Source organism: Macrobrachium nipponense, chromosome 23 (genome assembly GCF_015104395.2).
Source record: "Macrobrachium nipponense isolate FS-2020 chromosome 23, ASM1510439v2, whole genome shotgun sequence".
In the NCBI taxonomy this organism is placed as follows: Eukaryota; Metazoa; Arthropoda; class Malacostraca; order Decapoda; family Palaemonidae; genus Macrobrachium; species Macrobrachium nipponense.
This window is the reverse complement of record NC_061090.1, coordinates 69,980,528-69,997,818: the sequence shown is the minus strand read 5'-3', so window position 1 is coordinate 69,997,818 and position 17,291 is coordinate 69,980,528. Positions and strand designations below refer to the sequence as shown.

Sequence of the window (17,291 nt, the reverse complement as noted above, 5' to 3'; positions counted from 1 at the left end):
TCTCCGATTTCTTTGTCCAGATAGACGGTTGTTCGAGTGGTGGCCTCAATAATAATAATTGTACCAGAGGATAGACATATAAATGGGATGATCACCGGCACTATATTCATATCCAAACCCTTCACCAAGTGTTGCATCAATTTCTTTTATAATAATTTGATATAACTATTCTGCACGAGAGCAAACGTATAATCCACGTTAGCTGATTATTTTAATGTGAGATTTACCCAGTCATGCATTCTCTTTTTATCAAAATTTTGCACCTTATGTAACGTATCTTTTGTGCTTTTTTTTTTTACTGCATTTTTGTTTCCGATTCTGGTCTACTCTAAAAAAACGTTTTTTATTTATGTCCACGTTTTCGCCATTTATTTTATCGTTATCATCTTTTATTTCAGATTTGTTATTCTGTAATTGCCTTTGAGAAGAACGCGAAAATGGTGTTCGAACTTCGAAAGGGTTTCTTTAAAAGAAAATTTTTCTGCTGAATCTTCATAAGGGAACAGTATCATGGGATAGCTTCTTATTAAATATAAATCTAAAGTATATTACATGCCTAATAATAAAAATGAATCGGCCGTAATATTCAAGCAAAAATAAGAGAAATAAAGACAAACTCATCCATCCATACGTTCGAACGCAGGTTGCCAATCAGCTGTGGCTGGCAGGGAAGAGTGGCTGACTTGCGAGAACCAGCGCGAATTCTTTGCATCTTCGTCTACTTAATTCGCTGCCTTAACGAAGGTGATGTAACATTTTTTATTATTTAACTTACAGTAGAAATTATTGTATTCTTTTTGCATTTGTTAAGAAAAGGATATCAATTTTCAGTCAGTGAACAAGGGACTCGAATAAGAACGTCGGTGCCGATTTTTGTTCTTCCTCCATTCGCTATCTAGTAATCTCGAAGCCGTTGCTGGGCTATGGCTACCTAATATAGGGGAGTAGCTGCTGTTAATTACATAAAAGGCCGTTCGCTTTACAGAAGATAATTCTACACTCCAAAATAACAGGTTAATTACCTGTCCTAGGCATAGGTTATGGCATGCCTTTATAGGGTAAAAAACCGCATGGTACCGGGGGTACAGGGGTGGACCATGTACGATCAACGTGTACAACCCCAAAAATAGTACATTATAACGCGCCTTGACACCGGAGATGGTCATCAGTCGCGAGTTGTTGTTGGTGAGAGAAACAGCTAAAGACCTCTACTCTCCTTTCGAAGTAAGTAGCCTATTTTCTCCCAAGTTAGAAATTAAGACCAAATTTAAAGCTTTCAACAGGGTAATGAAAAGGGTGGACAACGCAGTGCAAACTTCACCAAAACACTTTCGAAATTTCTACTTACGATTAAATAAATTAGAAGATTGACGCCATCTCGATGTGTGCGGAGTCGCTTGTATCAACAAACTTCTCATTTCCTGTGATAAATCCACACACCACTTGTACGCATAGACGCTTGGGCACTTTCATCACAACAATCATGAAACGGTCCCTTGCCACGACGTTTTTAAGGAAACTATGGTTTTGGTAGAAGAAGATGACGAAGCGTGCACTAGATAATTATATATTTAAGTAAATAGTAAAACATCAATATTTTACATATTTATGATGATTAATTTGGAAATGTTCGTTTTTGAAAAAGTAACTGTATTCCTGACTCAAATTTAAGTAATTATTTTTCGGAATTAGAACGTTAAGTCCTGTATTATGACGTCACGACATCTTGACTTTCGTACCTATTGTAAATGAATTGCTATACTCAACTGGGCCTCTGTCTGTTTTTGCACCGTAAGAAATTAATGGGGCCGAATTTGCAATGACCAGAAAGTCGTTAAAAGAGGAAAGTTAGCATTGAGGGGCATATGTTTTGATTGAGAAAAATAGAAATTTATACAATAGCTAGCTTGTAAAAAATACTTTATTACAAAAAACTTTATTAACAACTAAGCAGCATATGAACTATGGGTTCCAGAGACATTGCAAGCAGGTTTTTTACCAATATTTCTGCAACGAACACTCATATCAGAACGAGATTTTGCCATAGTGTATTACACCCAGTGCCATAATTTATAAGGGTATCGTGCATCACTAATCGTAAAGAATAACGACACTTGTCCTTGTACCAAGAGACAAAAACTCCATTGTCCAGAAATGGATACAAATGTAGCGGTAAAAAGCTCCACCTACCCTCTCCCCCCACCACCACCGCCACCCCTGTCCTTCTTCCTTCCTTCACCTTCCCTTTCTCTCTCTCTCTCTCTCTCTGTTGCCAATTGGTATGTGTTCACCCTCCAAACTGGGTATAAGACTTACACAAAATGTGGAAATTGGTGAAATTAGCCTATGTATTGGAAGTATATGTATATACATAAGTATTAAAGCAATTTTATCATTATTGCATTACTATGACAACTAGAATTCATGGAAACAGTTTATGATAATGCATCGGCGTATGTGTGAAGCTCCACTAATGTGGCAACGATGATTTTGCCATTCTTAGCATGCAGACATTAAAGGTTACATTTATTTCTGGCATACAGTTATTAAAAAATCAAAATACTAATATAGACTTAAATCACTGAAAAGTGCTAGCAAAAAAAAAAAAAAATTTATATAATCTACTAATCGTCGTCTGCTCCGCAATTGTTTTTGGCAGCCAGGTGTACGACAAGGTTAGAAACATTGGATTGTATCTACTTCAGAAATATCTGTAATTTTTCGGGGTAATTTGTTTGCAAAAAAGGGATAATAGACATGAATTAAATAAAAATTTTGAAGTATCAAAGTAAAGTTGAACTAAATAATGAGTAAAGTAAACAGTTAAGGGAATAAAGCTTTGCACCTCATAAACAGTGTCATCGTCTGCTGCTCGTAACTGTGTTTGTGGAGTGAGCGCTTAGGAACCAGGAACAGCAACGTGGTTCAAGTGCAATTTGGAGTGGATTAAGACCAATAATGTGTATAATTACAATCAAATAAGCACTGTGGAGTTACAGTTGTGATGGCAGTAAGGATAAAACCACCGATTACAAGGTAAACATTAATTCAGTTCAAACCATGACCCCAGGAATAACAAGTTTCATACTTTCACTAATATAGGCAACAAAATGTTGTTTTATTGTGCTGATTACGACTGCAATCTTGAGTAAGATCAATAAACGTTACATATATATGCTAACATTGTTCAAATGAGTGCTGGGAAGGCTGGGAAAGATGGTGGATTGTCCGTGATTAGACTGGCCAGCCTGACGATAGCTGCCTTATTGGATTTCAAAACTGCCTTGAAAACATATTTTACGAAGAGCGTCACATGCTTATTTTAGTTCGTATGGGGCTTTCATATATCACATTATGACGATGAAACTTCAATCTTTTGAATGGTATGCTTAGAGTTGTAATTGTATTCTTGTTTCACCAATTAAATATCAAGTGAATAAGACTCATTCAGCGTGATGTTGGTGGATCGTCCGTGATTGTTTACCCTAGGTGTAGCTTTTAGCCGCGAGAAGATGGCTAGGCCTACTGGGGAGACTCGTAGTCTGGACTTACACTGCCATAGGTCTATTTTACCATCTTGTGTAAATTTCTGCTTTATAAAACTGTTCTTAATCTACTACTCTTTAGCTAGCCTATACCTACTAGGTATTGCTAGCCTTAATTTTCCACGAAGGGGTTTAGGTAGTGCCATCCGTACACCTTAAAACTGTGGACATTAGTACTTGAAGTTCTGTACCTCCGTTTGTTTTAGCTTTCTTTCACCTTACTTTCCACCCTCTCTACCCCGTGGGGGGGTAGTGGCGTCAATGCACCTCATGCGGTGCAATGTAGGCATTAATTAAGGTTCTTTGCAGCATCCCTTTGGCCCCTTGCTGCAGCTACTTTCATTTCTTTTACTGTACCTCCTTTCATATCTCTTCTATCTTACTTTCCACCTTCTAATAATTGATTCATAGTGTAACTGCGAGGCTTTCCTTCTGTTACACCATTCAAACCTCACTGTCAATTTCTTTTTCAGTGCTGAATGGCGTTAGTTGCCCCAGTGCTTGGCATTATGCCTAAAACCTAATGTAACTGCGAGGTTTTCCACCTGTTTCACTTTTTAGACCTCTACTGTTAATTTCAGTTTTAGCTGAATGGCCTCATAGGTCTCAGTGCTTAGCCTTTGGCCTTAATTCTATAGTGTTCTATTCCCACCTTCATTTTTAAAACTCCCATTCTGGCAAACAATTCCTGTCAAGTATGGTGAGATCTAGGCATAGGGTAAGCAACCGAGTGGACTAGTTGCATCCACCTTAACCGTGTTTGGACCCACCTTCAGAAAAAGTACTTTAACACGTCCTGACACCAGAGAGGGGCACCAGTCATGAGTCTCATGTCTTGAGGTGTTGCTCCTACGCCTATGACTCGTGACTGGTGCCCATCTCCGGTGTCAGAACGTGTTAAAATACTTTTCCTGAAGGTGGGTCCAAACACGGTTAAGGTGGCCGCAGCTATTCCACTTGGTTGTTTACCCTATGTTTTTTGACATTGATGTCTTATATTTCTTCTTATTGTGTGGATTACCATAAAATGTGGAAATCTTCATATTTTAATTAATTTTTCTATATATATAAATAGGTAAGTGAAAATTTATTTCTTTATAGGCCATTTATGGAAAAATTTCTATAGAATTACTCTCTATTGTATGTCTGTATACTTTTTATGACAGGACATTAGGCTATTGTAACCCATTTAGTCAACTTAAGCTAGTGTAGGTAGGCCATTAGGCCTATGTGAATGCAAAAGAAAAGTGCAGAGATACTTTAAAGTAGCAGGAATGTGAATGGACTGACGGTATCCAGTTAATTACTAATATCTTGTATTTTTTGCAGCACTGTAATTCATATTTTGGTACATTATTGTATGTTTGGAACTTTCAGTCTGTTAGGTATTCTGTGGATGAATAATTCTGGCAGTGTAGGTATTACTCAAGGTTCAGTGGAGAGTCTTTCATCCCCTAGCTGCAACCTCTTTCATTCCTTTTGCTGTACCTCTGTTCGTATTCTCTTTATTCCATTGTACTTTCTGCCTCCTAACATTTGTTTCATCAACTGCCAGGTTTCATTCTGTTACACCTGTGAAACCTTCTTCACTTTTAATCTCCCATTCAGTGCTGAATGACCCCAAGGTCCCAGTGTTTGGCCTATGGCCTAAATTACAAATGTTGTATTTCATTATGTCATTGTAGGTTCTGTGTGACCCAATTTACTCAACATTTCTCTCCTCTTAACAGGATGGTGCTCATCCGAGCTATATCATCGAGATTAAGGATTGGAGTTTCTTCCCACCTATTGAAATACAGAAGAATGTCAACAGCTCCAGAGGCAATATTGGAAGAGATTGGAGATAAGGGCGTTATAACTCTAAATCGCCCGAAGGCCTTGAATGCGCTTAACTATAATATGATAAAAATAATATATCCGGCTTTGAAAGAATGGGAAAATACTAAATCTTTAGTTATAATAAAAGGTTAGGATTTGTATTAAGATTTTGTCAAAGGATATTAGTATTTATCCAGTGTTGACTCTGAACTAATAGTATATTCCATTATTTCATACTTATCCTTGACTTAATAGTAGAATAATGAAAGATGAGGTTGTGGTTATTAGGGCTTTAATCCTACCTTCTTCCAGGGGCAGGTGAAAAGGCGTTCTGTGCGGGTGGTGATGTTGTAGCAATTGCAGGCACAGCACAGGATGAAGATGCAGTTGGCAATTATTTTTTCCGTGAAGAATACATTTTGAACTGTCTTGTTGGTACCTTTCATGTTCCATATATTGCTTTAATTGATGGTGAGTTTTTATTTATTACGTTTTATTCATATGGTTAATATTTGATAACCTTTTGGCATGTTTAAGTAAATTTTGTTTATTGAGTCAACTTTTGTGTATTTGTCTCATTGACAGGTTAAATTTGAGAATTCTGAAGTTGCCAATCACTAAGATGTGTCACAAACTTTGTTGTGCTCAGTAATCATGGTACAGTACAGTACATACTTTATTTTTGCTTTGTCATAAGTGCATGCATCCATTTTCAGTTTAGTTTTGGTAGATATAGAATTTGCATTCAATACTGTTAATTCAATATTGTAAATGATGCTCACAGTGGTTTCACATGTTATTGTGCTGAAAGTAAATGATTTATAATTCACAATGGTTTCCTGTGTTGCTGTGTAGTAAAAGTTGCAATTTCCACTGGTGATGAGGCACCTAGTTTTATATAAGTAACGTACGAAGTAATTGTACATAGCTCTAACTTACGAAGTAATTGTACATAGCTCTATTCTACCCCAAACACGGCAGCTTTTAGAATTTTAAATTTTCGGTAATGCGTTATTGTTTGAGTAGAGTTACCCACTTATGGTACTGATAGATATACTGCTACTGACAAGCTCAATTCACTTCTACTGCTCAATGAGTGAATATCGCTTGTGTTCCGTGCAGCTATGTTTTAGATTGGTTGCTGGTCTTCTAGAGTCTACCAAGTTAAGTGGGCAGTCTTCTACAGCTGGTGTAGAAGACATAACCTCTCTTCTACTGAAATCAATGTGCTGCAGATAGCAGACTTTCTCCTTTTTTTAAGAGCTTCTCCGGGCTTATCCTCATCGACCATCAAGGGATATAGGGTCAAGCTGGGCTCCGTTTCTTGACATAGAGGTCTAGATTTGGGATCGAGTCAGGACTTCAGCAACTGTCTTAAATCCTTTGATATGGCCAAGGAAGCCAAGTCGAACTCAGTAGCCTGGATCTTAGACTTCTTCCTCAAGTGGCTGTCAGGCCCTCCTTTTGAACTACTAAGTTCGGTTTCCTTAGGGATTTGACAAGGAAAACTCTTTCTTGTTTCTCCTTAGCAACATCAAAGAGATTCAATGAGCTGCAGACCATTGATAAGAGAGTCGGCTTCTCCCAGTGAGATGCGGTCTGCTCATTCACTTTGGGGTTTCTGGCCAAGAATGAGAATCCCTCTAAGCCCTGACACATCATCTAGAATCAGAGGTCCCTCTAGTAACCTGTGGTGTGCTGTGAAGAATTCGTCCAAACTGCTTTCCAAGAATGTATTGTTGTTCTTATGAGGAGTGTCATCTCGGAGTGACATTTGAGAATTTGAAAGAACCTTTTATTCATTCTTGAAGTAAAAGCCCATGAAGTTAGTGGTCCCCACCTCAATGGCTGTTTAACATTATATGTCTGTTGAGAAGTAGAGACAGTATTTGAGAACTGCAGTACCCATGGTCAGTTGTCTGTGGTTGGCATGGTGTTGGGGGAGAAGACATAGGAGCTATGCTTCTATGCTTCCTCTCTTTCACCTTGAAAACAGATTGTCGAGTTATTTGGGGAGCCTGGTGGTACTATGTACCTGGAGTACCCACCAGTCTTGGTCAGGGATGGATAGGGGGTTTTATGATTTGGTGTAGTTGAATGTTGTCTGGTTGGTTCTGTGTTGGTGTTGTGCCTGGGGCAAGGGCACCTTTTCAAGTTATTCTAGCCATTGGATAACTCCTTGAGCTGCAAAACTTCTATTGCTTTGCAGCAATCGAATACTTCTTTGTCTACATAGCTTCCACTGAAGTAGGGGTGCTTCACGGCTTGACTGCTGCGCCACTATAGGTTAAGATGAACACCAACCAGGGCCAGTAATTACCTGCTGTAACTCTCTTATCAGGAAGGTTACAAGAAGCATTTTAACCAATGCCAGCTGACTTCTGTATTTTAGAAATTCCTTATTTTCTCTAAATTTATGAAGTAATTGTGTCCATGAATCCCACCTCCTGTTATTTTTGGATTCAGCTGTTACTTATATAAAAATATTTTTATAATGAAATTAAATTGTATACATACTAAGTAATTACAGAATCAGATCCCTCCCTCCTTCCTCTCATGATGTAGGGCAGAAATGAATTGAGCTTGTCAGCAGCGTTGTACTTCTCTATACCTGTAATTGGGTAGGACTTATCAACTACACTTAAACAATTTAAAATTCTAAAAGCGGCCGTGTTAGAGGTAGAATATAGCTATGTAATTACTTGGTAAGTAGATATAAAACTTAATTTTATTTTAAAAATATCCTTTTTCATTATTATGCTCTACCACTGTTGTCTAAGGTGCATGTGATATCCCTTGTATAAATGAAGGTAAACTGAAAAGAATAATGACTTAGGTGTACATTGGTAGAACTATACTGTAATTCATTCCTAAAGTTTCTATACCAGTCTTTTCCTAAAGATAAATTGTATTTGTTATCAGCATTTCCATGTAAATTAAAGGAACCTATGCTTTCTCAAATTTCAGCTGACGTTAAATTTTCCCTATTGGGAAATATTATTTGTTGATTGATAATACTGAATTCTATTTAAAGAAGCTTGTTTAGTGCGGCACAATTATTTTTAGTCAGTCACAGTTATGTAAGATTTACGTGAGATTTTGACATACACTAGCTGTGTTTGAAGGCTATGATAAAAAAATTTAAAGAAGATTGCTGAATAGTATGTGTTTACTCATAGATTCTTCTTGCATTAGAAGCTGCAGCTATTTAGGAAATGCAAGGATTTGCAAAGCTTCAACAGTTGATTCTATATTGAGGAAAGAGTTATTCCAGCAGACTTTTCCAGGTTCCTGGTTATGATTAAGTACCTTGTACTTAAAATTTTGATGTTAAGTTTTTCTTTGATTTCAGGTATTACTATGGGTGGAGGTGTAGGTCTGTCTGTTCATGGTCAGTTCCGGGTTGCCACTGAAAGAACACTCTTCGCCATGCCAGAGACAGGTATTGGACTCTTCCCAGACGTTGGTGGATCACACTTTCTTCCAAGACTAGGTGGCCGTCTTGGCATGTACTTAGCACTAACAGGTGAGCTGTTGCATCTCGCACATTTTGCACGGTTCATTTTGAAGGCAAGGTATAGACCAGGGGCTGGCAACCTCCTGCATGTGGGCCACATCCAGCCTGCGAGGAAATTCAGTCTGGCCAACCAACTTAACACCTGAACACTTACAATCTAAGAGTTGTTATTTAGTTTAAGGTTTTAAGCAATCCTTATAGTACATTTGATGTCATGGCCTTCATCTGAGACACTGCATACCTGTCTGTCCTGTTCTCTCCACAGGTTGCTGACCCCTGGTAAAGACAAAACTTCAAATATCCAGAAAACAAAAAGAGGATTAGAAGAGCTTAAAATCCGATGTACCTGTAAAAGTGTAATTGTAATTCTTCAATTACTGTTTGGTGTATTTCTATTTTTTTCATTGCAAGGTTATATGTTTCTTGTACTGTAGGAAATTCATTTGGATAAAACAGTACATATTACAAAATACCATTTATTATAGTAATGCATAGAAATGTTTATGTTTTTCTAGGTGGATCCCCTTTGCTAGAAAGGTGTGAAAGTTAATTAACTTGATATATAGTTAACTAACTTGAGATATAGTTGGGAAGTTTTTCCTGCGTAGAGCAGCTTGTAAGGGTAATGGGAAATAAATACTTCAGAAAGTGGCTTATATACCATGGAATGTAATTGTGTTTACCAATCGTACCAAAAAACCTTATGCAGTCAGGAAATATCTGGGGATGGTAGGACGAGGCATAAAGTTGGTAAATATTTTGGTAATCCTTGGAAAACTTTGGAAAAATTGTGATCTAGCTACACAAATCTTTTAAAGATATTGATGATTTGTATGCCCAAGTAATTTGCTTAATAGAATAGATTTTTCAGAAATAGATGGTAGTCAGCCTTAGAGTAACCCACAAAGTATTCAAGAACCAAAATCCTTATGGATGTAGTTCTATCAGGATGAGATTATTTGGAAATGAATAGCTTTGTATATGTACTTTTGTATGCAATTATTATGAATGATTGTTCACAACAATGTGTTTAACTTTGTGTTGAAATCTTTTAGGTTTTGAAGTTTATCGAAATATGAACTGTAATACGTATTAGTATATTTTAAGGGGATTCTAAGCATCCAGATAAGTTGCCTTGATCCCATAGCCTCTATACATTAGCAGTACCATTTTACATTTGTCTTGATAATATATTTAATTTTGTTGATAGGACACAGGCTGAAAGGACGTGATGTTCTCAAAGCTGGTGTTGCTACACATGTTTGTGATTCATCAAGAATTGGTGAACTAGAGGAACAGCTTTTGAAACTGGATTCTCCCTATCCTGAAGACATTCAGGCAATGTTAAGTAAATTCCAAGAGGTATGTAATAATTTTCCTTTTTTTTTTCTCTCACTTCTAGAGGTACACATCTCCCAGAAAGGGAATTATAAAAATCAAATTAATATAAAGTTGAGATTGTATTAATACATTGGCAAAAATACCAGCTCATGTTGTCAGGTAATATTAATAGATTAGATTTTTCTTCAAATTGTGTGACTTTATTTTATCTACTAAATTGATGTTCACATCATTTACAAGTTGGAAATAGTAGTTTTATACATTCAACTTCCCTGGCAGATATATACTTAGCTATAGACTCCGTCGTCCCCGGCCGGAAATTCGAATTTCGCGGCACACGCTACAGGTAGGTCAGGTGATCTACCGCCACTGCCGCTGGGTGGCAGGAATAGGAACCATCCCATTTTCTAAGACAGATTTTCTCTGTCGCGGGTAGCCATAACATCGTTGTTGTTACCTCGTGACTTGATTTTCGTATTTCATCGCCGTTGATCTTCTGGACTGTCTTTTTGGTGACGTATTTGGATCTGTGGTTTGGCATACGCTTTTGTGGAACGTTTTTTGGATTTTGGCTTTGGATTTTGCTCAAAAATGTCTGATTCTAGCTGCGAAGTTAGAAGATGTATGAATGAGGGTTGTTTGGTGAGGCTACCGAAAGTGTCGTTAGATCCTCACAAGGTATGTAAGAAGTGTAGTGGATATGAATGTACTAGAAATAACACGTGTGATGAATGTATGAATATGGATGAGGAAGGATGGAAGACTCTAGATTCCTACTTAAGGAAACTAGAGAGAGATAGGGTTAGAAAGGCTGTCTCTAGAAGCATGAGTAGATCTCGCTCTAACGAGCCAGTTAGTATAACTAACCCCCAATTAATTGCTTCCTCAAATGCAGTTTCAACCTCTCCCGTAGCAGATGTTGCAAGTTCTGTTGCGGAGATTGCAAATTTGAAGTCAGCATTAAAAAGGATGGAGCTTGAAATGCAAGCTCTTAAAGGTAAGAATGTGGAAAGTGACATAAGTGTCCCCAGTGTAGTGGAGGGTGCGTCTGATCGGCTCTGTCTCACTCCCAGACCTAGACCTCTTCCAAGCTCCCAGGCCCAGAGGAGAAGGAATGTCGACAGTCGTACGGAGGTTACGGAGAATCCCCACCGGTCAGGCGTCCCCTCGGCAGAATCTGTAGCGTCCCAGACTGCCAAGGATCGCCATTGGAAAGGCATCCTAAAAGAGTGCTTTTCATCATCCGATTCGTCTCCTCAAAGAAGTGGATGGACTTCCGACGAACTGTCGCGTCCGATCAAGAGGAGTTGGAAAGCTCCAACGTTGGACTCGAGCCCGGAACGTTTCCCGGACGATTTTCCCTACGAGAGGAAAAGAGCCAAGAGGACAATATCTCGATCTCCTACGCCTTCCAGAGCACATTCTCCTATTCATAGCAAAGAAAAGGAAGAAACTGCGACGGACATCCTACGTAAAATGCAGGAACAAATTTCCTCTTTAGTAGGAGTATTGAAAAAAGACCTTCCGAGGAGAAAGGACGATTTTCTTCCTGTTAAGAGATCGTGTCCGACGGGCGTTCCGGACTCCAGACTTATCTCCTCTACTCCTCGTACGAGCACAGAAAGGAATAAAGAAAGAAGGATGAAAACTCATAGGCTTGGGACGCCACATACGGACAATGACGAAGAGTGTCCGAGTCGGACAGAACCACCCAGGCGCTCGGCGCCAGAATTGGAAGACTCGGACAGGAAAAAGTGTCCTACGCGGACGGCACCAACCAGACACCATTCGCCAGACTCGGACAGCCCGGACAGGCGTATATGTCCTATACGGACAACTATGTCCAAGCGACTCGTGCCGATTGCAGACAACCTTGACTAGGCGGACAGCCTGGATTGGACAAAACGTCGTGCGCAGGCAACTCCGTCCGAGCACCAGGCGCCAGAAGCGGACAAGTCGGACAGGCAGAAGTGTCGTACTGCATTGACACCAGCCAAGCGCCAAGTTCCATATGTGGACAGCTCGGACAGACGACACGGTCTGAGACGGACAGATACGTCCGAGCGCATTGAACAAACTAGACTTTCGGCAAAGGTTAAGCACCAAGCGCCAAGATTTTCCTCAAAAGATTCATACGGAGAAATCAACCAGGAAGTGTCTCTTCATGATTTGGACCAGGAGCGGATTTCTCTGGACAGAGACGAAAGGTGCCGCACAGGCGGCCGTCGTCCTGTTCACGATATGTCCGTTTCTGGTGGAAATCTTCACCAAGCACAGCTGTCTCCTGAGAAGAATGCGATACGTCGCACAGGCGGCCGTCATTCTTGTCAGGAGGACTTAGATGATGATCGGGTTTTTTCTTAGGATCGGCATTCTCCGGACAGGGACGCAAGGTGCCGCACAGGCGGCCGTCGCCCTTGTCGGGAGGGAGCTGATTCTGCGAAGAGCCCTTCGCCTTGCGAGAAAAGACGTTCTCCCTCGGCTAATATTGATTCTCCTGGGGAACTGGCATTGGAAGATGTCTCTGACACCGAAGACCAGAAAGGGGCTGGACTATCGGACTATAAAGCGTTAGCTGCGCTTTTGCTCCAAGAATTTGGAGATTCTTTTGAGTCCTGCCGCTCCTCCGTCTCCTCGGTCGCTTTTCACGAGCGCGAAAACCTCAAAGTCGTCCTCCTTCCTGAAGATGCGGTCGACAATTTCCATGAAGAAGGCTTTGCAGTCTTTTGGAAATTGGCTTAACTCCAAGAAGGAGGCGGGAAAGACGGTCTTTACCTGCCCTCCCTCCAGACTTTCTGGGAGGAGGGGTATCTGGTATGAGACAGGCGAAGCAATGGGACTCGCCCTCCCAGCAACTGCGGAGGCAGATTTTTCAACGCTGGTGGACGTGTCGAGGAGACACTCTTTCTTCAGCCAAGACAACTTGGGGAATGTCTGAAATGGACCATCTCCTCAAGGGATTGTTCCATGTCTTGGAAGTTTTCAACTTTCTGGACTGGTCCCTTGGGGTGATGGCCAAGGGGACGCAAGACAATGAGCAACTGAGCCCCGATGTCCTTAATAGTATTTTGTCTTGTATGGACAAGGCAGTACAAGACGGATCGGGAGAAGTGGCCTCCCTTTTCGGGGCGGGAATACTTAAGAAGAGAACGGTATTCAGTTCTTTTCTTACGAAAGCTGTCTCTCCGGCACAGAGGTCGTCCCTTCTGTACGCTCCTCTGTCTAACCAGCTTTTCCCTTCTCAGTTAGTGAGAGATATTTCTCACTCACCTACCGAGAAGGCGACACAGGATCTTCTGGTTCAATCAACCAAAAGGCCGAGGACAGCTGTTCCTGCACGAAGGGGGAGGGGGGGGGGGGGGACACGGATCCCGAAGCCGCCCTTTCGAGGGAGTTCATCTTCGAGATCCTCCTTTAAGAAGAGAGGAGCAGAAAGAAGAGGTAGGGCTTCTGCCTTTAGACCTACCAAGAAAAGCAAATGAACCTCAAGTCCTCCAAACACCAGTAGGCGCCAGACTACTGAACTTTGCAGAAGAATGGGCGTCAAGAGGGGCGGACAACTGGTCCCTCTCAATTGTGAGGAGAGGATATCTCATCCCCTTCAGGGACAGGCCTCCCTTGACTTCTACTCCGAGGGAACTGTCGGCGAAGTACGCGGACCCTTTCAAGAGGAAGACCCTTCTGCAACTAGTAGAACAAATGTTGGACAAGGAGGCCATAGAATTAGTACAGGATCCACACTCTCAGGGCTTTTACAATCGACTGTTCCTCGTACCGAAAGCCTCGGGAGGGTGGAGACCTGTCCTGGATGTGAGCGCACTGAACCGATTCGTAGAGAAACAGAAGTTCTCTATGGAAACATCCAACTCGGTGCTGGCGGCTCTGCGTCCGGGAGATTGGATGGCCTCCTTGGATCTACAAGACGCATATTTTCACGTCCCTCTGCATCCGTCATCGAGGAAATATCTACGATTCATGATGCAGGGAAGGGTCTTTCAATTCAGGGCCATGTGCTTCGGCCTGTCTACGGCTCCTCAAGTGTTCACCAACCTGATGAGGAACGTAGCACGGTGGCTTCATCTGGAGGGGGTGAACATATCCCTCTATCTGGACGACTGGCTAATAAGGGCCAAATCAAAACAACAATGTTTGGAGGACTTAGAAACGACTTTGAATCTCGTTCGCTCACTCGGACTGCTCGTGAACCTCGAGAAGTCTCAGATGATCCCCAGCCAAGACATTGTCTATCTGGGGATTCAGATGGATTCTCGGGGTTTTTGAGCATTTCCATCGCAAGACAGAATTGCTCGAGGCTTGGAGAAAGTATCAACCTTCTTAAGGAAAGAACGAAGCTCAGCGAGGGAATGGTTAAGTCTTCTGGGCACCCTTTCGTCGCTGGAGCAGTTCGTTTCCCTAGGGAGGCTCAATCTGAGACCTCTGCAATTTTACCTGCAAAGAATGTGGGAAAGAAAGAAGGGGATCTTTCGGATCAGTTTCCCATTCTACAAGAAATAAAATTACACCTGAGGTGGTGGTTAAACCCGCTTCAGAAGAACGAAGGTATATCCCTTGCGATTTGGAACCCTCTCCTAGTGTTGTTTTCCGACGCCTCGGAAACGGGATGGGGAGCAACTCTAGGAAAGAAGGAAGTGTCAGGAACCTGGACAGGAGAACAGGTGTCCTGGCATATAAATGTAAAAGAACTTATGGCAGTTCATCTAGCCTTGAAGAACTTCGAGTCGGAGGTCAGAGGCGTGGTAGTCCAGGTAAATTCGGACAATACCACGGCTCTAGCTTACATCCGAAAACAGGGGGGGACTCACTCGCTCACACTATACAAGATAGCGAGAGACCTCTTGATATGGGCAGAGGAACGAGGCATTGTACTGTTGACGAGGTTTGTACAAGGGACCAAAAATGTCAGAGCAGACAGACTCAGCAGGAAGAACCAGGTCCTTCCAACAGAGTGGACCCTACACTCTGAAGTCTGCCGAAAGCTCTGGTCTCTCTGGGGGAAGCCTCAGATAGACCTGTTCGCCACGTTCCTCTCCAGAAGGATAGAAAACTTTTGCTACATTGTAGAAGATCCAAGAGCAATAGCAATAGATGCTTTTCTCATGGACTGGTCGGGCATAGATGCCTACGCTTTTCCCCCGTTCAAGATTCTGGGGGAAGTGTTAAGAAAGTTCCGTTCCTCGGAGGCGACGAAACTGACACTCATCGCCCCATATTGGCCCGCTCGAGACTGGTTCACAGAGGTACTGGAATGGATGGTGGACTTCCCCAGATCTCTTCCCATGAGGACAGATCTGCTCAAACAACCCCACTTCGAGAGATATCACGGAAACATCCACGCTCTCTCCCTGACTGCCTTTCGACTATCGAAAGACTTGTCAGAGCGAGAGGCTTTTCGCGAAAAGCTGCAAGCGCAATTGCCAGAGCCCGCAGGTCTTCTACTCTGCGGGTCTATCAATCGAAGTGGGAAGTCTTCCGTAGATGGTGTAGGTTGAAGAAGCTGTCCTCTTCCGATACCTCTGTGACCGAAATTGCTGATTTCCTTATCTTCCTTAGAGAGGAATCACGTTTAGCTGTTTCTACCATAAAAGGCTATAGAAGTATGCTCTCGGCTGTATTTAGAAACAGGGGCCTTAACATAGAAGACAATAAGGATCTCCATGATTTGATACGATCCTTTGGTACTACAAAGTCTAAATCCTCTATCACTCCAAGTTGGAACCTAGATGTGGTCCTCCAGTTTCTCTCTTCGGATACTTTCGAACCACCTGATAAGGCATCCTTTAGAGACCTCTCGAGAAAGTGCATTTTTCTCTTGACCCTCGCGACGGCCAAGAGGGTCAGTGAGATACATGCATTAGACTCTCAGGTAGGTTTTAGAGGAGATTCTGCTGTTGTCTCTTTCCAACCTTTGTTTTTGGCCAAGAATGAGAATCCTTCTAAACCTTGGCCCAGAAGTTTTGAAATCAAGGGCCTCTCTCCCCTTGTGGGTAGAGAAGCAGAAAGGTCTCTCTGTCCGGTCAGAGCACTGAAGTTTTATCTGAAGAGAAAGTCAACTTCAGGGTTGTAATCAGAGCCTATGGTGCGCGGTAAGGAACCCGAAGAGGCAAATGTCGAAGAACGCGTTAGCATTCTTCGTGAGAAATGTGATAACGGAGGCTCACATGAAATGCCAAGAGAAAACATTTAAGCTGCTTAGGGTTAGAGCACACAAAGTCTGTGCAATTGCAACCTCCCTAGCCTTTAATAGAAATATGTCAATGAAAGACATATTAGCAGCAACATATTGGAGATGCAACTCGGTATTTGCCTCCCACTACTTAAAAGATGTCAGAGCGACTTATGAAAAGTGTTTTTCTCTTGGACCTTATGTATCAGCGGATACCGTGCTGGGACAGGGAGCTGGTACTGATCTTTAAATAATATTGTTTTTAACTAAAAGATTGTTTGGTTTTGAGTTTTTTATGGTCGTTTGAAAGGATGTTGGGGGGATAACTCCTTTCAATCGTAGTACTAACCCCGGTATTAGGATCAGGTGATCGGGATCGGTGTTATGCTCCGTGATGATGCCATATGGCAAGGTGTTTTGTCATGTAAGTGGATAGGACCCCATTGACAAAGATCCTTAGGTTCTGTCGAGTAAGTGGATAAGACCCCATCGACAGACCATCAAGAACTCTTAGCATGAGGTCACTACCTCGCTGAGGCTCTTGAGGCGATGTAAGCTCTTAGGCAGTAGCCATGAAGTCTTTCGCCGACACAGGCAGGAACCAAGGTTTCTTATATTTTTGTTACCTACAACGTATGTTGTTCCCTGTCTATTCAGTAATTAGCTGTCTCTTACCCTCCGCCAAAGGTGCCAATCAGCTAAGTATATATCTGCCAGGGAAGTTGAATGTATAAAAATGATATTGTCATGATAAATCATAAAGTTTTATACATACTTACCTGGCAGATATATACTATTAAATGGCCCACCCAGCCTTCCCTCAGGAGACAGGTGGAAGAGAAAATCTGTCTTAGAAAATGGGATGGTTCCTATTCCTGCCACCCAG

General features: G+C 41.6%; 1 protein-coding gene across 4 annotated transcripts in view; it reads left to right on the top strand.

Moving 5' to 3' along the window:
* The first annotated feature begins 612 nt into the window (after positions 1 to 612).
* The window catches only part of LOC135201536 (3-hydroxyisobutyryl-CoA hydrolase, mitochondrial-like), a 38,834-nt gene continuing 22,155 nt past the window's right edge, over positions 613 to 17,291 (top strand). For 2 of the 4 annotated variants that reach the window (XM_064230533.1, XM_064230541.1), the window contains exons 1-5: positions 2,990 to 3,036; positions 5,276 to 5,511; positions 5,676 to 5,834; positions 8,716 to 8,889; positions 10,091 to 10,242. In XM_064230533.1, coding sequence (XP_064086603.1) covers positions 3,005 to 3,036; positions 5,276 to 5,511; positions 5,676 to 5,834; positions 8,716 to 8,889; positions 10,091 to 10,242 — 753 coding nt within the window. In that variant the 5' untranslated portion in view covers positions 2,990 to 3,004. Of the gene's footprint in view, positions 745 to 1,086; positions 1,225 to 2,989; positions 3,037 to 5,275; positions 5,512 to 5,675; positions 5,835 to 8,715; positions 8,890 to 10,090; positions 10,243 to 17,291 lie in introns of those variants that run through there. The other 2 variants (XM_064230548.1, XM_064230558.1) reach the window with 2 other exon arrangements.